Source organism: Mizuhopecten yessoensis, unplaced genomic scaffold (assembly GCF_002113885.1).
Source record: "Mizuhopecten yessoensis strain PY_sf001 unplaced genomic scaffold, ASM211388v2 scaffold11033, whole genome shotgun sequence".
In the NCBI taxonomy this organism is placed as follows: Eukaryota; Metazoa; Mollusca; class Bivalvia; order Pectinida; family Pectinidae; genus Mizuhopecten; species Mizuhopecten yessoensis.
The window spans coordinates 233659-256653 of NW_018408845.1; the positions used below are offsets into that span (position 1 = coordinate 233659).

At 35.4% G+C, this 22995-nt stretch overlaps 1 protein-coding gene across 1 annotated transcript in view; it reads left to right on the top strand.

Moving 5' to 3' along the window:
* The window catches only part of LOC110464786 (lysosome membrane protein 2-like), a 70999-nt gene extending 49650 nt beyond the window's left edge, over window positions 1–21349 (top strand). The window contains exons 14-15 of the mRNA XM_021520206.1: window positions 2249–2410; window positions 17989–21349. Coding sequence (XP_021375881.1) covers window positions 2249–2410; window positions 17989–18084 — 258 coding nt within the window. The 3' untranslated portion in view covers window positions 18085–21349. The remainder of the gene's footprint in view (window positions 1–2248; window positions 2411–17988) is intronic.
* Window positions 21350–22995: the final 1646 nt, after the last annotated feature.

Genomic DNA, 22995 nt, shown 5'->3' on the forward strand with positions numbered 1-22995 from the left:
GTACCTATAATGACTTTTACCTAGACTTCAGATTCTTACACAGGTATCTTAGCCTTCCTGTGTACCTATACTGACTTTTACCTAGACTTCAGAGTCTTACACAGGTATCTCCGCCTTGCTGTGTACCTATAATGACTTTTACCTAGACTTTAGAGTCTTGCGCAGGTATCTCAGTCTTGCTGTGTACCTATAATGACTTTTACTTAGACTTCAGAGGCTTACACAGGTATCTCAGCTTTGCTGTGTACCTACAATGACTTTTACCTAGACTAGGGAGTACGCAGGTATTTTAGCCTTCCTGTGTACCTATAATGACTTTTACTTAGACTTCAGAGGCTTACACAGGTATCTCAGCTTTGCTGTGTACCTATAATGACTTTTACCTAGACTTCAGAGTCTAACACAGGTATCTCAGCCTTCCTGTGTACCTACAATGACTTTTACCTAGACTAGGGAGTACGCAGGTATTTTAGCCTTCCTGTGTACCTATAATGACTTTTACCTAGACTAGGGAGTACGCAGGTATCTTAGCCTTCCTGTGTACCTATAATGACTTTTACTTAGACTTCAGAGTCTTACACAGGTATCTTAGCCTTGCTGTGTACCTATAATGACTTTTACCTAGACTTCAGAGACTTACACAGGTATCTCAGCTTTCCTGTGTACCTATAATGACTTTTACCTAGACTTCAGAGTCTTACACAGGTATCTCAGCCTTGCTGTGTACCTATAATGACTTTTACCCAGACTGCAGAGTCTTACACAGGTGTCTCAGCCTTGCTGTGTTTCTATAATGACGTTTACCTGATCAGGTGTAATAAGGCCATTCACCTTGCGGTGAGAGGTTGATGGTGATTTGGCTGGAATGTAAGTTGTTCTGGGCTAACTGGGTATCATGTTGTTTGCAAAACATGGCTCCAATCACACACAAACAACATGTAGATTTCTCAAAAATTGGTTTCCACTAGTTTGTATGGATAAAGGTGTAGCTAGCTTCTAGAGTGTTGCCCAGATTCTCCACAAAGTGACTGTTCTGATTTATATGTCGCTGAAAGGGTTGTTAAATTTGTAAGAGATGTAAGAATAAATGGTAGCGACATGTATAATAAGAGTGAAGCCAAGGTCATTGATATCCAAATTTGATAACATACTGTATGAAAAGTTGACAATTTGAAGTTTGTATCAGATGACAAATAGCTGAACAGAAACATTTTCTTTCTACCATTTTGCCACAGGAACGTGAAATCCTACATCCAGGAGGACAACTCTTTTGAAATAAAACATTAATTTAATGAACATTCTTGCTGGTGAAAATTCAGTACTTGAAAAAAGTTAATTGTTTTCATTTCAGCAAATTCCTTGAAGCATATTTAGATTAATGTGACATCATCACTTTCTATTGGAATAATCTGTGATAGTCCAGAGAAAAGAAACTGTCTGGAAAAAGTAAAGAATTCCATCAGATCAGTAAATAATATCACTGCAATAATGAGCGGGAGATTGGAAGGGTTTTGTCAGAACACATGTCTATCTTAAGAAAATGGTGCTGGTTTCAGAGCGGCCAAAGGTCACAGTAAACTTATGCGATGGTATCTATGGCATAAGTTGTCCTTCCATCTACCATCTGCTTTTTACATTTGTCAAGTACCTAATTGCTGGTATGTAGTGCTATCAAAATGACATCAACCACTTATACAGTGTATAAAAACTTCTTCAAAAAGCTTCTTCTAAAGAACCATGAGGCCTAGAGTGATCATATTTAGCCTCTAGCTTTCTAGATCATGAAGTGATATCAGGGTTATCAAAATAATCTTCTTGACCCACTTTCAAAGTCACTGTGGTCAAATGCATTAAAAACTTCAATAACTCCTTTTAAAGAACGATAATGCTTAGAATGATAATATTTTACCGACATTTTGTTTGACTAACTTTGAAGATAACAGAACAAAACTCTAATGGCTTTGCTGAGATACCATAATATATTGCCATGTCCATTCGTCTTTTTAGAATAATATGAAAATCTGAATGCTCATTAATAATATTTCATCTTTGTCCTCTTCTCAGCATGTGAGCTAGTTATCATGCATGGGTAAGAAATTTATGAATGAAAAGCAGATGAACAGTATTTCTCCAAAAAAAAATCAAAAATGAATTCAGCATGATTGATCAAGCTGTGTTCGTTAAATTAAAGGGCTATTGATGATAAGTAACTTTACCTATCCTGACGATTGACCTTGCTATATTTCAGAGTGCTGTGGTTGATGACCAGAATGCTGACCTGCTGAGATCAATGCTGTTTACACCCCTCCTGGTGGTCCATGTGATAGAGATCTCACTTATCTCCCTTGGCTGTCTCGTCCTGGTAGGAACAGTCATCTACGGATTGTGCATACAGCAAAGTAGAAGAAAGGTATTTGTTTAAATCTGGATTATCTCCCTTGATTGTCATGAGGCTGTCATGTTAACAGTTCACAACAAAACAAACCAATTGAAATCCAACATCCGTGTTCCATTAGTTCAACACCTAGTGAATGGAGACATGTTAACATCGCATGGGAAATTACTGATGTGTGGGTGTGGTCCCGTCAACTATACTTTGAATTACACAACAACAATACGTATAGTCAAACATCAATTGTACCAGCTTGAAAATAGTAAATATAGACAGGTAGTGATACCCAAAGTTTGTCAGGAGGTGGAGCACTATAGAATGTTTACAATACTATGACTTGTTTCAGACTGTTGAAAACCAAATATTTTTACAAGCAACATTTTTCATGATTGCGAAATGTGGGGGGAAAAAATGTTTCTCAGAGTGATGTGAATTTATTTGACTTGAATAAAAGATATTTTTAGAAATGATGAATATCTTAAAGTTAAAATAACTTCTTTTATAGCAGTCCTGAATTACAAATAGATATACCATATTGCTAGAAAACAGATAGCAGACCTCCACATATGGACAGGGTTTGTTAGTAACAATAAGGGAACCTAGCCACCACCCTTTCTCATCCCATCAGCAGCCTGTTATCTAGTTAGCTTACAGGTTGCTTTGATATCCTTGTAGAATTTTACATCCTCTACATTTGGTGAATGTCCACAAAAACTGAAAGACAATACAAAAGAAACAAAAAAGTGAATAACAATATTTTATACAAAATAAACAAAGAAATATATAGATTTACTGTGATTCGGTGTCAAATTTATGTCAGGTAGTTGTGTTTTAACCCGAGTCAAAACAGGAGCTTGTTTTATATCAAGTGTCAATCATTCATATATTATAATTGAAATTCAGTCATTATCATGAGAATTTTATCATTACAGGGAATAATTTATTATGAGGAATTTTGGTTCATAGAAATTCCCATTTAATGTATACAAGCAGCGTCACACTTTTAAGAGCTCTGATAGTTCAATTACTCTCTTTTATTCCAGTCGCTTTTTTGGTCTCATAGGAGCTTTTCAGCATTAGTGCTCAATATTGGAAAACTTTGTTTATCTCAAAGTTTCTTCATGGTTCCAAAATTATTTTTTTGTCATTTTACTGACAATTGAAATTTGTTCATTTTTGTGACGACTGCATCTCAAAGTTTGTTCTTGTGTCTGACATCTACATCTCAAAGTTTGTTCTTGTGTCTGACTACTACATCTTAAAGTTTGTTCTTGTGTCTGACTACTACATCTCAAAGTTTGTTCTTGTGTCTGACTACTACATCTCAAAGTTTATTTAAGATACTTAAGAATTCGACTCGGTTCTACTGTACATGTCATTAGAAGGATATTAATGTCTACCAGAAGTTAGGGACATTAGTGGTAGGAGGGTGTTACAGGTTGATGGTCGACTCTGGGTACGAAATCAGAAGCACATGTTGCGGTGGTTTATACAGAATACAATGTATCTATACACCGTTATTACATAACATGTAACATCGGGGTTCCTCTTTACACAAAACAGTTGGCCTTGTTCATAGCACTCATCTCCACATTATACAATGTAATAAAAAAGGTCTTTTTTAAAGGTTTGATAGCATTTTCTTGGTCTTAGATTACAGCTATGAACTTCACCGTGTGATGAACTTAACCTATTCAATAGACATTAATTGATTGGTCTACGAGAACCTGTCACTGGCTTTACTTTCCTCTTAAAGTCAAAGTTATAAACTTCGTCTACTTTTGTCATAATGTCACAGTTATAAACTCCCCAAACTGCAGTAAAGCAAGCTCTGTTTGTTTGGTGACCTTTTCTATCACAAACCTCTTGTTATAGATAGTAGCTTTTATCCCTTCACCCCTATGTTACTTTAGTAAACTCTACCATGCATTGATCTGGATGAGTCCATTATGGTCCACAGTGGTGAAACGGTTAACTTCACATCCCAGCAAAATGAAACTTTAATACCGAATCACCCTTCATTAGATAATTCACTCTATATAATTTTTTCCTGGGAAATGTTATTAGGTATTGTTTCTTTCTGAGTGCCATCAGTCATACCCTAGGGGTAATTATTGACAGAGAAATCATACCCGGGTACCATGGGGGGTGACAGAAAATTTCTTGAACAGGTAAAAAGGGAGACAATTCAGTCAAAGGTGTAATAATCCATTTTCACTCAGTGGTTTCATACTACAAAATTTAAAGCTGAGTAAAAGTCAATTACTACAGGCAACATCAAAGTGAGATATAGTACAACATTAGAATACCTTAGTAGCTTATCCTATTGATCATCCTATCCTAAGGCCGGAGGTCATGCACTCTGTTCTTGGCTAGGTGATACAAAATAAAATAAAGAAATGTATTGAAGAGCAGAACGTTTGTGAGATGGAGAATCAAAATGGCTTTGCGATGACTCTTGTTTGCACATACAAAAGAAACCTCGTCAGACATGAGTTTCTCTAATGATAATCCAACTGTATTGTAGAGACAAACAGACTAACACATGTCGGTGGAAGTAATTAGTGTTATAGGCAAGGTCATAGGTGGGTTAATTTATAATTTTCTCATCAGTACATGTCAGTATGGTGAGATACACAGTAGGCAGTTGGCCTCATCATTGTCAAAGCTTTATTGCTTTATCGTAGTGGGGATGACTATGAGACGAGACCTTGGCATGCCTGCTTGGCCTGATGTTGATACTCAAGCATACCCCCTCAACCGCTGATACACACTGGCTTTATGACAATGCTGTGTCTGTAGTTGACTACAACATGCTGATAGACCTGTGTGTACCATTTAACATTTGTACCCTGCTGTACCCTTGTTGATTGTACATGTCATCTTTCTATCATATAATGGAACTCCTACATGACAAATTGTGACATCAGTTTAGTGTGACTGTTCCAGTCCATAATAACTTTGAAATGAGAGATGGCTTTTAATGCCGCTTCTTCTAAGTAGAAGGAGCATTGATTGTTCGTTTTCCCAATGGTCCATCTGACATACAACTGTTCATCATAGTTGAATGTTGCCTGTAGCATCACCACTCTGATACTAGAAGTCCAGCAGTTATCAAACTTCTAACGTGAATACATCTGGAGAAGGATATCAAATGTAGGTCACTGTGACCTATACATTCTGCTTCATTGACCTTAATTGGACTCGGATTTGCCATTTAACTCCTCTTCGTTGGTCAGATTTTGCATTATTTTCATTTCAGTCAACCAAGAGTGTTTTACAAATCTACCGGTAGTCCACAAAGTCCAGTTTTACATGATAGTCTGCAGTCATTTAAGTACACACCCAAAAGTTACCCCCTTTGGAGGCTTGACTCTCCCTCAGAAAGCCTAAGCAATAATCAATGTGATTTCCTCATCTGTTGAACTGGGCACGTTCAACAAAGCTAGTAGGTGTGACAGATAAAGGAATGTCTTCAGCAGTGGTTTGATTTGGTTTGCACGATGATCTGGTTATACAAAGGGCTATGTCTGTATTGTTACATGGAGCCTGGCCACTGTCTAACATGCATTAAGGCTTGGTTTATACCTAGATACACTAGCACCATACACATTCTACCCTATACTATCCCACAGGAAGCGTCTGCTTCATTCATTGAAGTACCGGTAATCAGCATCACATGGATGTTTTGTTCTCTGTCTAAGTGATGCATTAGCAAGCATCAGATATACTTTGATCATTTAGACCGTAATAGGTAGAATATGTTTCTCATAAATCTGCATGAAGGGAAGGAAAGATATTTAAAATGTGTTTCATTTGAAGAAACATAACATATCTAACTGATTGTCAAAATAATAAAGTTAGGATAGAAGGTAATGGAAGGTATTTCATTGGTGATGTAAATCTCCTGATGTTTTCTATCTGTAAACAGTTTATTTTTACATGCAGCATGCTTCCTCAGCATGTTTATGGTATTGGCCCCTGGTAACCATCGACAACTCAGCCCCAATTGTATCAAAGTGATGAAGTCTGCCAGTGATGTAAGTTAAATCTCAAAACAGATCTAGGCTACGCAAGTTAAGTTCAGATTAATATGAAACTCCGGTGGTCACCTACCAGTTTATCGGTAACAAAATCAGACAAAATTTGGATAGTTTTTTTAAAAAATGCAGCGAATGAAAAAGCATGGAGTTAAATGTGAGTTTTATGTGGTATCGTATTTTATTACTTACAGATTATGTGGAGATTTGAACATAGATGTCAGAAAATTGAGATTTGAAATGATGAGTCAGAATTAGTCATTTATAAATACAGCTAAATACAGTAACAGTCAGCAGCAGAGGAAAATGTCTATGGCTTAATAATATTAGAAGTTAATATCTACTAGTCAGTTATTATAAGAATGAGTAAAATGTCTATGGCTTAATAATATTAGAAGTTAATATCTACTAGTCAGTTATTATAAGAATGAGTAAAATGTCTGTGACACAATAATATTAGAAGTTAATATCTACTAGTCAGTTATTATAAGAATAAATAAAATGTCGGTGACACAATAATATTAGAAGTTAATATCTACTAGTCAGTTATCATAAGAATGAGTAAAATGTCGGTGACACAATACTATTAGAAGTTAATATCTACCAGTCAGTTATTATAAGAATAAATAAAATGTCGGTGACACAATAATATTAGAAGTTAATATCTACTAGTCAGTTATTATAAGAATGAGTAAAATGTCGGTGACACAATACTATTAGAAGTTAATATCTACTAGTCAGTTATTATAAGAATAAATAAAATGTCGGTGACACAATAATATTAGAAGTTAATATCTACTAGTCAGTTATCATAAGAATGAGTAAAATGTCGGTGACACAATACTATTAGAAGTTAATATCTACCAGTCAGTTATTATAAGAATAAATAAAATGTCGGTGACACAATAATATTAGAAGTTAATATCTACTAGTCAGTTATTATAAGAATGAGTAAAATGTCGGTGACACAATACTATTAGAAGTTAATATCTACCAGTCAGTTATTATAAGAATGAGTAAAATGTCGGTGACACAATAATATTAGAAGTTAATATCTACCAGTCAGTTATTATAAGAATGAGTAAAATGTCGGTGACACAATACTATTAGAAGTTAATATCTACCAGTCAGTTATTATAAGAATGAGTAAAATGTCGGTGACACAATAATATTAGAAGTTAATATCTACCAGTCAGTTATTATAAGAATGAGTAAAATGTCGGTGACACAATACTATTAGAAGTTAATATCTACCAGTCAGTTATTATAAGAATGAGTAAAATGTCGGTGACACAATACTATTAGAAGTTAATATCTACCAGTCAGTTATTATAAGAATGAGTAAAATGTCGGTGACACAATACTATTAGAAGTTAATATCTACCAGTCAGTTATTATAAGAATGAGTAAAATGTCGGTGACACAATACTATTAGAAGTTAATATCTACCAGTCAGTTATTATAAGAATGAGTAAAATGTCGGTGACACAATACTATTAGAAGTTAATATCTACCAGTCAGTTATTATAAGAATGAGTAAAATGTCGGTGACACAATACTATTAGAAGTTAATATCTACCAGTCAGTTATTATAAGAATGAGTAAAATGTCTGTGACACAATACTATTAGAAGTTAATATCTACTAGTCAGTTATTATAAGAATGAGTAAAATGTCGGTGACACAATAATATTAGAAGTTAATATCTACCAGTCAGTTATTATAAGAATGAGTAAAATGTTGGTGACTCAATACTATTAGATGTTAATATCTACCAGTCAGTTATTATAAGAATGAGTAAAATGTTGGTGACACAATACTATTAGATGTTAATATCTACTAGTTTACTAGTCGAAAATCTGACAAAGACTAAGAACATGTCTAATATTTAAATATAAGGGCTATTTGAAGAAGGACTACGTTATGTCTTCTAGTTAATACCGTTAGAAGAATGATCAAGTAAAACTTCTACTCATCAGTATAATTGAAAATAGATTTTTCTCTGTAATCCAAATGTTAAATTTTGGATATATATAATGATTTATTTCAGGTAAATATCAAGTACTTCATGTTATGTTTTTAGTTTAGGTGAGTAATACACAGTTTTCTACCTTTTGCAGGTCTGTAGTATTCTGTTAGCCTGATGTATATTGTGACAGGATTAGTACGTTGTTTCAGTAGGCGCTTATAAAATATACATGCGGAGCTAGTTTCTGTCAAATTTCATGGTGAGTTTGTACATTTGTAGATACTGTACACTGTTCTGTCAACCAGGATGTAGTTTAACCATCGACCAGTATCATAACATATTTTCGGTGCAAAAAAAGCAGTGATAAGGATTGTATACCTATTACAAAAGTGTTTGTAAATAGGTTGTTTATTTTCAATAATGAGATAGTTTGATAAAAGTAGGTTGCCCTGGGATGGGTAAATACTCGCCTTATGAAAGTAGGTTGCCCTGGGGTGGGTAAATACTTGCCTGATGAAAGCAAGGTGACCTGGGGTGAATAAATACTTGTTTAATGAAAGTAGGTTGCCCTGGGATGGGTAAATACTCGCCTTATGAAAGTAGGTTGCCCTGGGGTGGGTAAATACTTGCCTGATGAAAGCAAGGTGACCTGGGGTGGATAAATACTTATTTGATGAAAGTAGATTAACCTGGGGTGGGTAAACACTTGCTTGATGAAAGTAGGTTTCCCTCTGGGGATGGTAAATACTTGCCTAATGAAAGCAAGGTGACCTGGGGTGGATAAATAGTTGCCTGATGAAAGCAAGGTGACCTGGGGTGGATAAATACTTATTTGATGAAAGTAGATTAACCTGGAGTGGTTAAATACTTGTATTTTGAAACTAAGATTACCTGGGGTTAGTTAATGTTTGGCTGATGAAAGCAGGTTGCCCCCGGGTGGGTAAATACTTGTTTGTTGAAACTAAGATGACCTGGGGTTGGTTAATGTTTGGCTGATGAAAGTAAGTTGCCCCCGGGTGGGTAAATACTTGTTTGTTGAAACTAAGATGACCTGGGGTTGGTTAATGTTTGGCTGATGAAAGCCCCTGGGGTTGGTCCATGGTGAGGTAATCGTTCAGCCCTGATGTGATGTGTTGTGTTTATCACCTGTAAGGTCTAACCATCATTCCAGTCTCTGGCACATGTCGCTGGTCTATATTTACTGTCGGTACCTATATATACCTCACCCCAGAAAAGTGAGGTAATATATTTACCACTGGCTCGTTTCAAAAGCAAAATTGATGGTGCCTTGCAGAAACTGATTTCAATATTTTGATATGGCTATGATGGTGAAGTGATCAGTGAATCAGATGTTTGCAGGAATATAGATGTATTCTGACATTTAGTGCCGAGGAAAAACGCCCTGTACCTGCTGGGTTTGGGAGCAGGTTCTGTTGGAGGCATTCAATGAGTTTTGATCTGTGATATCAACTTCTATTTTTTTGGTAGAAGTTGAAGCCATACTATTTAATCTTCACCTCTGTCATACTAACGTACCGAGACTTACCTGATAAGTCTACGTCTTGAGTGTGATCCCTACAGATGTAAGCTCTTATTAACGTAACATCCTCACATACTTGATTCTGTTTATTAAATTATATAAATCTGATCACCTTCAGTAAAAAATTGCAATTTTTATTTCATTCAATTAATACAGTAATCTGGTAAGTTCCTTTGATAACTTTTCAATGGCTGGCACACCAGTGGCATCTTGTGTTTGTAAAGATTCGTACAGTTCCTATACATGTTGCAGTCCTTTGAGTATTATCCACATTATTCATAAACAAATATAGTGTGTTCTTTACTTATGACCTTAGCTGTTACAATCACCGGTATATAAAACTTGATTCAATTGATAAATTTTAATTATGCACAATTTGTACCCAAATTTTATTGCTGCTTTTTTGTCAAAATATTTAAAATGAAGGCTCAATTTTATCAATAAGAGATTATTTGTACACTCTGAATGTATGCTCAAACCCTATGGCTCATTTCAATAAACAATGTTCAGTATAGTTCACAAACAATAAAACATGAATTAAAAGTGATACTCTAGCTGCTAGGTCATGTTATTTATCAGAAAGAAAAACTAGTAGACACTTCATTAATCTGATTGTAATTTGTTACCAAAACTAAAAAGAAAAAATCTAAAGAAGTAACATTTCACTTTGAACACTTGTTATTATGGGGAAGATGATGTTTACTTTTATATAAGATTCTGCAGTATATCGTTTTCTTTGGAGATCTATCTAGTCTAAGATATGCATTGTTGTTTTTTCATATCAATATACTTGTGTATGAAGAAAGAAGCAGTGGGTGAAACCCTCTCATGAAATTAATACTTAAAATAGAAAAGAATGAAGACAATAATAATAATTCAAAATGCGCTTCTCTAGACTGTTTTCTTTGAGATTAAGTCAGGTAGCCATACTGATAGATATTAAGTCTCTACTGATCCTGTCTTCAGCTAAGGACCACAAATTCCCATCTTAATGGTTTTAAAATCCCTTCTGCATATCTATCAATAAGTAACACTTAAACACCAGATTACAAACAGATAGACATGCCCTGCACAGATCTCCAGCTGTGGGCCAGAATCTGACGGGGGTTCTCACATCAAAACATCACTGAAAACGCAATGGCCCTCTGCATCAGAAATATAGATGCTTTAGACTTACTATATTTCTTTTGAAATATCATCATTTCCACATTTCTGAGTATGCCTGTGTTTATATACGGCCTGGTAACATAATTGTGTTTATTGTTTGAGAGTACAAGTAGGTTTGTCTTGTTTATCACATTGGTTGCTATGGGGAATCCTGCAATTGTAGAAAGAAAAATACCATTGGGAAAAAATTGGAAAAAAAATATAAAAAAGCATCCTCTCTCTCCAGAAATGCAACAAAATTTAGTGTGTTGAAGTAATATGGACTGAAGACTTACCATATCGTTAGGAGTTATATCGTATTTATGTTTCATTTATCAGAAACATAGCTCCAGCATTGATGTAGCCATAAAACAGTATTAGTTTGCTCTCCATATCCAGTACATGTAGTGGGGTGTTTGTTTTATTGCAGTGTTTTTTTCATCATTTTCATTCACATTTAAAGAAGAAACTATTTGCATGTAACAACAATTCCACCGCCAAAAATTACAAATATGCATTGGAAACGCTTTTTTTCAATTTCTGAAAAAAAACATACCATGTGGAACAGGTACCGAATAACAAAATAATAAAAGAAAAAACCTTTAAAATATGCAATAAGGCCAGACAGGATTTGAACATTGGACCTCCATTATTAAACCGTTTATCTCATCAACTGAGCTACCTGGTCAATGGTAGCACCCTGGCTAGTCATGCTAGTAAGGGAGGTTACTCTACGCACTAAAAACTACAGTGGAATTCTTGAGTGTTTTGCCTGCAATAGGTAAGGAACCCTTATCTTTTGTTGTAGAAGTCAGTCAATATTCAGTACAATAGACAAGTACTGTTCTTTACCAGGAACCCTTAACTTTTGTTGTAGAAGTCCAGTCAATATTCAGGTACACTTAGTACTGTTCTTTACCAGGAACACTTAACTTTTGTTGTAGAAGTCCAGTCAATATTCAGTACACTAGTACTGTTCTTTACCAGGAACCCTTATCTTTTGTTGTAGAAGTCATTCAATATTCAGTACAATAGACAAGTACTGTTCTTTACCAGGAACCCTTAACTTTTGTTGTAGAAGTCCAGTCAATATTCAGTTACACTTAGTACTGTTCTTTACCAGGAACACTTAACTTTTGTTGTAGAAGTCCAGTCAATATTCAGGTACACTTAGTACTGTTCTTTCCCAGGAACACTTAACTTTTGTTGTAGAAGTCCAGTCAATATTCAGTTACACTTAGTACTGTTCTTTACCAGGAACACTTAATTTTTGTTGTAGAAGTCCAGTCAATATTCAGTACAATAGTACTGTTCTTTACCAGGAACCCTTATCTTTTGTTGTAGAAGTCATTCAATATTCAGTACAATAGACAAGTACTGTTCTTTACCAGGAACCCTTATCTTTTGTTGTAGAAGTCCAGTAATTATTCAGTACACTAGTACTGTTCTTTACCAGGAACCCTTAACTTTGGTTGTAGAAGTCCAGTCAATATTCAGAACACTAGTACTGTTCTTTACCAGGAAAACAACCTTATCTTTTGTTGTAGCAGTCCAGTCAATATTCAGTACACTAGTACTGTTCTTTACCAGGAAAACAACCTTATCTTTTGTTGTAGAAGTCCAGTCAATATTCAGTACACTAGTACTGTTCTTTACCAGGAACCCTTATCTTTTGTTGTAGAAGTCCAGTCATTATTCAGTACACTAGTACTGTTCTTTACCAGGAAAACAACCTTAACTTCTGTTGTAGAAGTCCAGTCAATATTCAGTACACTAGTACTGTTCTTTACCAGGAATAAGATGTTGTGGTCTACTTTACTACATCAGTGAAACAGAGTTGTGGTCCTTGGCATGAGGTTTATACATCTTCCTAGAACAAAGAAAGAAAAGCAAACAAATCGGTGGACTGTTATCAGGAAACCAATTACACCCTCGATTCTATCACGAATCTCCTCTACCTGTTGTACTGTGATAAGTATGTGTGGTCTGGCTCCCATTTATCAGACAAGGAATCATTATACTACTGTGATATGACGGTTAATTACCGACGCTAATTACTGATGCTGATCACGACCAAAGCTTGTTGGATTGGTGTTTTTTTTTCATTTTTTGTCTCAACATGTATTTTGTATGAAGTTGTTTCATATTATATATATGTGAAATGATAAGTAGGGGAGGGGGTGGTGGTGTAATTATGGTTGTGGTAGCTTACACTATACTATAGCAGCTAGACAAGTTATTGATATATGCGAAGTTCAAGAAAAGGTTGGGACAATTTCTGTTTACTTATTGTCATATCAAATCTTTCAGTGAGAATTGTTTTGACACAGGTGATTGAGTATTATCTAACATAAAGATCCATTTGTCTGCATTCTATATTATTTTAGCTAATAAAGGGAAGTAATTCACATTACAGGTGTGAAAATTACATCACTACCTTAACAACATTATGAAATCTTTACTTGTTTATTTTACACTGATTTCTTTAGGACTCTTTTGACACTTTGTGAAAAAGTCTTGATTGTTAACTGAAAGTTTGTAACTAATTAAAGCAAGTCATTACTCACTGAGTAAACTGACATTGCAGTCATAAGCCCATGAATACAACACTGGTTTCTGTCCACTCCACCTCTATAGCGTTTTAACCCTACCTGATCGCCATTACGTTGTGACTGGTATTTACTGGTAGGAACATGTTATAAGTAGTTCATAGACATGTTATCATTTCATCAAAGATTTCCATAAAATTCACAACCTAATATGAAAAAGGCAAAGCCTTAAAAAAGCGAAGCTTTTGTTCATCTCTGATATTTACTGATTCAGAATGAGATAATACTGCTTTCAGAATGAGGCAAGATTTTTTTTGTATCGGTGATGATTGGTAAAAATGTATTCACAGTATATATTATTTGCATCAATGATGTCATTTTCAATGCTAAAGTAGATGATGGGTCGGTTGGCGCAGTGGATAGCGTGCTCATCTTCACCAAGATGGCCGGATTCAATCCCGGTTACCTGCCCGACCATGCAGGTTTTCTCCAGTTATTAAATCCTCTGCATGCGTCCGTCAGGTCACAAAAAGACTGATTGAAACAAGGTGGGAAAAAAACTGTTTGATAATTGCTATTGAAAAAAGGTGCATATTACATATTTGTCGATAAGTCTATAAAAGTAAATGTATAGAGATGTTAGTTAAAAAAATATAATTAAAAAAAGAAAACATTGTAATACTTTTTGATGTAACTGAGATTGTCGTTATATCGATATTTAGAATTCCTGTTCCATCCTGAAACACCGGATTGAATTTCAAATTTTGTAACTGTCACTGAGGTTTTAAAGGTAATGATGACAAATAAAATTAAACAGTTTCTGCCTGCGTTGTGAAAAAGTAATACGTTGCTGAAAAAGGGTGTTGAACTCGGGTTCGTTGTCTGGACAATTATTGTTGATTTCGACAGAAATGAATTATCCATTGTTTCTTTTATGAGTGGTGATGCATACATAAATTATGTAAAGACTTTAACTAGACTTTCAAAATTGTTAATTATTTCGTTCATATTCTCAACAAATGGAAATCAAAAACTGATAAAATTTTAGACAATGAAAAATAAATGTGCACGTTGACCTATTGGTTTACTGCGGCTCTTTTTGAAAATATCTCCCGGTAGAAATATTAACAGAACCTGGTTGATGACAAAAAGGATCTTCAGAAAACATCCACGTTTTTAGCTCACCTGGTCCGTAGGACCATGGTGAGCTTATGCCATACAGGAGCGTCCGTCGTCTGTCCGTCCGTCAACTTTTCCTTTAAAACGCTACTTGTCCTGAACGGCCAAGCAGATTTTGACTAAATTTGGTCTGGAGCATCCTTAGGCCAAGGGACTCAATTTTGTATAAACGGTGGATGTGGCCCCCCTGGGGGCAGAGGGGTGGGGCCCAATAGGGGAAATAGAGGCAAAACCTTTAAAATCCTTTTTCTACCATAGGGATTAAGGGATTTTATCCTAATTTAGTCTGGGGCATTCTTGGGCCAAGGGGACTCAATTTAGTATAAATGGTGGGTCTGGTCCCCCTTGGGGCTGAGGGGCGGCGCCCAATAGGGGAAATATAGCAAATTCTTTAAAATCCTTCTTCTTCTGTAGGAATGAAAGGATTTGTTCCATATTTGGTTTTAAGCATCCTTGGGTGAAAGGGAACCAATTTTGTATAATCCTTGGGTGTGGCCCGCCAGGGGCCTGAGGGGTGGAGCCCAATAGGGGAAACATAGCAAATTATTCTTTAAAATCCTTCTTCTTCTGTAGGAATAAAAGGATTTGGTCCATATTTGGTGTAGAGCATCCTTGGATAAAGGGGAACCAATTTTGTATAAACAGTGGGTCTGGCCCTCCTGTGGGCTAAGGGGTGGGGCCCAATAGGGGAAACATAGCAAATTATTCCTTAAAATCCTTCTTCTTCTGTAAGATTGAAAGGATTTGGCCCATATTTGGTGTGGAGCATCCTTGGGTAAAGGGGAACCAATTTTGCATAAACAGTGGATGTGACCCCCCTGGGACCTGAGGGGCAGGGCCCAATAGGGGAAATAGAAGTAAAACCTTTATAATCCTTCTACCATAGGGATTAAGGGATTTTATCCTAATTTATTCTTTAGCATCTTTGGGCAAAAGGGACTCAATTTCGTATAAACAGCGAGTGTGGCCCTCCTGGGGGCAGAAGGGTGGGGCCCAATAGGGGAAATAGAGGTAAAACCTTTAAAATCCTTTTTCTACCATAGGGATTAAGGGATTTTATCCTAATTTAGTCTGGAGCATCCTTGGGCCAAGGGGACTCAATTTTGTATAAGAAGTGGGTGTGGTCTCCCAGGGGGCAGAAGGGCGGGGCCCAATAGGAGAAATAGAGGTAAAACCTTTAAAATCATTCTTCGACCATCGAGATTAAGGGATTTTATCCTTATTTAGTCTGGAGCATCCTTGGGCCAAGGGTTCTCAATTTTGTATAATTGGTGGGTATGACCCCCCCTAGGGGCATAGGTGTGGGGCTCTTTTTAAAGTTTGTTCTCACTATATCTCAAGTACTGGATGGATCTTTCTTAAATTTTATATGTACTTACAGCACCTACAATGGAGTGCTATACCTTTACTTCATACCAATTATTTTAAACATATTCAGGTGAGCGATACAGGCCTTCTGGGCCTCTTGTTACTTTTTGTGCCTGTGGCAAAAACTGAAATTAAAAAGTCATGAAGCACCAACAAATAGATAAATGCAACGGCCATCAGTTCCAAGATTTTCCGGTTATTTTTTATCCTTCCGGAAATAATCAATGAAGGCCGATGGAGTATGACGTTATAGTATGATAATATCTGAGCGACGTTTCATGCCTGCTTGTATCAAAATTTATGTGAAAGATTTTTTTCACTAAGAATGTATATAAGTTTTTATCTAAATAAACAAGTAATAAAACATGGGTATTGTTTTCACTATATGAAGATGTTCATTTATGGGTTGAAACACAATTGTCTTTGCTTCAAAGATACACTTCCGGTTTCCCCACTGGACGTCTACTTCCTGACGAAAAAAATTAAAGGCAAGGTGTAGAAAGCGGTAGCAACTCTGTTTATGCATGCATGTGTTACCATTAAAGAGCTGCGATCAGGTGCCCTAGAGCTACGCTCTTATTACTCAATTTGGTACTCCTGATGAAAATATAGCACAAGGCTTTTATATGGGCCTCTGTACAATCGCACAAGACTGTTTAATTTACAGTAAAATGACTTCAAAGCAAAAAGGGATGTTACCGCCACAATGAAGTGTTAGACAGGTTAGGGAGATGACCTCATTGTGTTGTATCAGGAAAACTTATGTTAGATTCTGATATAAAACCTTCTGTTTTTATGCCATAATTTAGTACCTTGATATAAACGAAACAAAATTTCTGTCAGAATAAACTTTTATTTTTGTTATTTATAACCAGGGGTTGTTCAAACTTTGAATTATTAGAATTTGTTATTTTATCTTGGCTGACCTTTGATCTCACAGCTGGTAAATAAACAGGAGATAGGAAGTTCACTCTGACAGGGGTAGAAATTATTATTGGTGATTCTAACAGAGCCTGAACTCTTTTGGGTTATTCTAGGGTGCTCTGTTTGTAGTTGGTCTGGTTTTACACTCAGGGAAGTAGCATCCTTGGCTGGAGATAGAAATTTTATGACCCAGTAAACCTGCAAACCACATGTTGACCGATAAAACACAGATATCTTTCATTGCAACTTATTAGAGAGAGTAGAGGATTTATATCCTTGGATACAAAATATATGGTTCAGTATAATCTTCCTTTTAAGGTCATATTAGCAGTATATCCATCAATTTTTTTTTTTTGCAAGACATGTTGTTTAAATGTATGAAAATGTTCTATATATCCGTTTTCAGTTCTACCTACCTCTAGTTTGTGATTACTTAGTTTTGTGAACACCTGTTTACATTTATAATTAGGTAGCTATAGGTTGTCACCAGGGAACATACAGGGGTCACTCAAGCTATCTAGCAGCATCTCCACAAAGGGTTTCCATGTCATAACTCTTGAAGGAATGCTTTGAATCTCATGAAACATTCTCACATTCATAAATTAGTATCAATTACTTGCTGAAGTTCAATTTTGAACATTCAGGCCCATGGGCAGTATTGATAAAAAAAGTTTCTTTACCTGTTATTTTGGTTAAGTGTATTTTGTTCCTTGTTCTTAAAGGTTTTCAAAACTATGAAGAAATACCTAACCAACGGACATGATATACTGATCAGCTCCTTCTTGTATTGTTTTGTACCTAAGTCTAGATAGTACTACTAAACATACTACATCTGTTATAGTCAACCTAATCAGGATTGTCATATCTGTTTTCTACTTACAGGAATTGTTTGGTCCAAGGCTGAAGAAATGCAATGTCAACTGTTTCCAAGGAAGCCACGACATGGACGAAATGGACAAACCACTTTTCACAGAATGAATCACATGATATGTCATGTGACGATCTGCCAATCACATGGTAAAATGTCATCTACATACAGAAGTAACCAAAATCTGGATAACCTGTATATAATGCTATGCAAAATAATATTGATATACATGTATTGATTTTCACCCATGCTTCAGGTTTGAACATTCCTAGCCCATATTATATTTTGGATAATTTCACAGTGTGATGTGACATCATGCAATGTTACATTACACTGTCTTTATTTACTTTTAAGTAATGAGAGAAATAGAATATCTAACTGGTGATGATTGATCCTGATCATATCAATCCTTATGAATTAATTCTCAACTAAAAAGTCATCACTTGTTCGATATTTCTATAAATTACTTTATAATACTGTAGACATACATATTTTAGCCGTAGTCTTAATTTAAATATTGGGCTTTAGTTATTACACTGAACTATGAATACACCAATTGCAGTTGTTGTATATTTTTCTCTATTGCAAATTTTCTTGATGTGCCAATTCAAAAATGTGCTATTTGTTAAAGTTTGAAAATGGGATAAATTATTGAGTGCACTAACATAAGTATGCTAAGTAATAGGTTTGATATGATATAAACATTGTATTCATAAGTGCTTATTATCATTATCTTTTACTTGTTCATACATTAGATACAATAACTGCCAAAAGACTGAATATTTAGAAGTCAGTCCTAAAGGGTCTCATCTGGAGTTTTGTCATAGACTAGACAAACAGAATATCATTGATAAAGTATAACAATATTATAAATATTTGTCACATATAAACCAAAATCCCAGATTTCACCAAGCATGTAGTTATTAAAACAAAGATGATACACCATTCGATAAAACACCTCCAAAATCTGTCAAAATTAATCTGAAAGCTGATTGGATTACCAAAAGGTCATCTAGATTTGACCTCAAATTTTTTCATTCTCAAAATTTCTATATTGCAGGATGTAACTGAATGTTTCTTAGATAAGAACAAAAATGGAACATTGCATTGTTATTGTATTAGTATATACACACCATTTGTTAACATCAGAAGGGAAATGTATAATCATTGTATGTATATATATGTGGAGTCGTGATATAGGATGGTAACGGCAGTCCTGCGTGTGTTAGGACTGCCATTCCACTGATGCATGTGTATCAATGCAAATATTTGGTGAGGCCTGGGTTCCTACTAACCATAGGTAACACTAGGCCCCCAAGTTCTGTACATAGCTAATGAGATTTCAAAAATAATTTGTGTGTGCGCATGTGAACCTGTTCTGTACCTGTTAGGTGAAAATACTGTAAAATGAAAACATTTGCCTCCATTTTATTTTGGCCTGACCTTGACCTTGAGCGCAGCATCCTGAAAAGTAAACTCATTGGAAGTATTGTCAATCCTAACACTTGTAATCAGTATCACAGAAATGTGGTAGAGTGATGGATTCTCATACTTACATACACACAAGTGTACATGCGATATGGCAGAACCTTAAAGCATCTTGCTAAAAAAGTGATGAAAAAAACTTGAAATACAATCTCACAAACTGAACCTAGCATGCGTTTTACTCTACAGTGATTTTCAAATTAAAAACTTTATTAACAGGCTCAGGATACAAATTTGTGAATTTCATAGCTGTGAAAACGATGTACTATAACAGGTATTTGACAGTGTTTCCCTGTTCTGTACATAAATGTGAGAGTGTTTTGTAAGAATATGAATGTGTACCAAAGAAATCAGATGTTATGTTACTATTGCTCGCTATTAAAATCAATTTACTTTCTAATGCATGATGTGATACCTGAAATTTTATCATTCTCATTTTGTGGGCATTGTAAGTTCATATGTGTGATACAGTTTCCAAAATATGTACTTTTCTGTAAATATTAAGCAGGACTGCTGTAACAGTTCTGTATAGAGTATATACGCCAATGCTCTGGTATAGAAATTAATCATGGAAATGAATAACATCAAATTGAAAGGTGGAAACTGATTCTAGAGAAGATAACTCCTGTTTTTAAGCCACGCCCACATTGGCATGAGCTGCCTTAAATCTTTTAAAGAAACAGAAAAAGACTTGGCCACATGCATTGAGACTGTAGGGATTTAACTGAAGATTGCAGGTAACATTTAGGATTTACATTAACCAGAAATTGAAATACCATGGTATAATGTTGGTTCCTCGTTTATATCTACCTCTGGCAGACGAACAAAACTTCCCCACTTGTAACTTCCAAACATCCCTATTTCCATCCACATTTTGATGAAGAATGATTTGAATGGCTGTGTTGACCTTGAAGTTGGGTAACTTCTGAAACATGGGAAATAAATGGTTTATTTCTTGTATATAGCATATCTTTATCAATTCATGTTATTTCAACCTCAACTATTGACTTGTTTTTTGTAAATATTTATTTTGCCAAATTCCTTAACCAGTCGCCATGGTGACAAATGGGTCACCAATCATAAGGTCTGCTATCAACTTCAGAAAACCTGTCTGGTGCAGAGACGCAGAGCCACAAAATTCTTTAATTTTATATAAATGTAGGTTAGGTGACATGGACTATTAATGTTAGTCTGTCAGGGTGTCAGTACTGTCTGGGAACCTGAAGCTCTGTGGAAAATGATCTGACAGAAGTGTCTGACCTATACCCACTGGTGATGTGTGAAACTAGTGATGGTTGTGTGAACATCTATAATGCATTATATACCATTCCCCATGTGTGGAGTTTGTTAGTACATTTTGTTAACTGTACCCTTGAATATTTACGTCATCTTTATTGTGGGCATCTTTTTTTGTTTAAGATTTTGAAGGTTTAAGTTTTTGTGTCTACGGATTGAATATGCAGGTTATTTTAAATGTTTTTTCTTCTTTTGTAATTAGTGCTGAAGTACAATGTTTGTCCTCAGTGTTGTCTGTATAGATACAAGCTGTCCTCCGTGTTGTCTATATAGAAACAAAATGTCCTCAGTGTTGTCTACATAGATACAAGCTGTCCTCAGTGTTGTCTATATAGAAACAAACTGTCCTCAGTCTTGTCTATATATAGATACAAGCTGTTCTCAGTGTTGTCTATATAGAAACAAACTGTCCTCAGTGTTGTCTATATAGATACAAACTGTCCTCAGTGTTGTCTATATAGATACAAACTGTCCTCAGTGTTGTCTGTATAGATACAAGCTATTTCTATTGTTGTCTTTATGAAGATTGTGTGATTCCATATTCATGTTTTGGAGTGCTCAAAGTTTAAGTTTTGTAATAAAAAATTGGATGATTTTATGTTTGTTTGTGTTGTCTTTCAAAGACATAGCATGTTGCAGGAGTAAAATATATGAGGTAGAGGAAACATCAGAAAAAGTACCTAGGACGTTACTTAGAAGCAGAGGACAACAGGTTATTACTAGTTAACCCTTGGTCTCCTGTTACAGCAACTTGTACTTTTTTATGTGGAACAAGAGTAAATAATTAATCGTTAGGCTAGTTAAGAACTCAGACTGTACACTATAGTATAAACAAGTTCTGTTGTTCTAACAGCATCAATAACACACAGACTTACAGTACTGATAGCTCATTTACTTGTTTGTCTTTTTCTGTTAAAGAAAGTGCAATATTTAATTAGGTTGACTCCCTACACCCCACGGTGCTACACAGCATCCATATCCATTCCTCCTTATAGGCCATCAATCTTGCCTCCTCCCATTCTGCCCAGTTGTGTGATACACTGGACAGATATTTGTAATTACCCTGTTCTAGTAACTGACAGAAAAAAACAAATCTTTCCATTTCAAGCCATTGCTCATCCTCATCCTCACTAACATGTTACTTACTAATTACCATGGGGATCATTAGAGGGCTGTCTATGGTGGAAAAAACGGCACTGGAATTAAAAATTCAATCAATTAAAGACTGAGATTTAAACAAGTCCACGTTTCCAGATAAGAAGATGGTGGATAAATAAAAGTTATTTTCTGGTCTCCATTCATAGTAGCACCCCGAATCCCTACTAATCCCCTCCTCATCTGTTCTGTAAGTAATGCATACCCCAACATCACACCAGCCATCTAGTTATTTGAATGATCACTTAAAGCCAATCACAGCTTACAGATAGGAACATTTATTATCATCAAAAGGATTGTAAAGTGTCTCCAAGGATAACAGGTAAAAATATGCCATAAATGTTATTGGTGTCAATGATGAAATAAACTGTACAGGAGTCGGATATAAATGTTCAAAGTCCGGAATTATGTATTAACATGCTAATTGCTGTTTGTAGTAATGGGTTGACATAATGAAAACACTTGAATCCTCGTCGAATCACTGATATTTAGTGTTTAAATTAATAAATAGAAAATATTTTCAATATATAGAAGTATCAAAGATTTTCTAAAATGGAGAGATTTTGTGGCATGTCATAAAACAAACAATAGATCGATAAATATAACATAGATATGTCCACCTTTCGCTTTCATTCGGACTTTCATGTTGTGCGAGTTGTTGAGTATATATAAAACACTCGAGAGTTGGGACTATGTTGAGGACGATCGCAATTTTTTAAGGCAATATGTTTATTTCTCATGAAAACATGCTTTGTTTTATTTTTAGGTCACCTGAGCTTTAGCTCAAGTGACCTATTGCTATCCGTTTTCGTCCGTCGTCGTCCGTCGTCCATTAACATTTTACATTTCAAACTTAAAGTCAAGTTCTGCTGGGCCGATTGAACTGAAAGTTGGTAGGAATGATCGCCTCATGGTCCTGACAAAGTCTTTTTATTTTTCGGGTCGATCAGAAATCCAATATGGCCGCCACGGCCGCCATTTTGAAAAACTATTTCAAACTTAAAGTCAAGTTCTGCTAGGCCGATTGAACTGAAACTTTGTAGGAATGATCGACTCTTGGTCCTGACAAAGTGTTGTTATTTTTC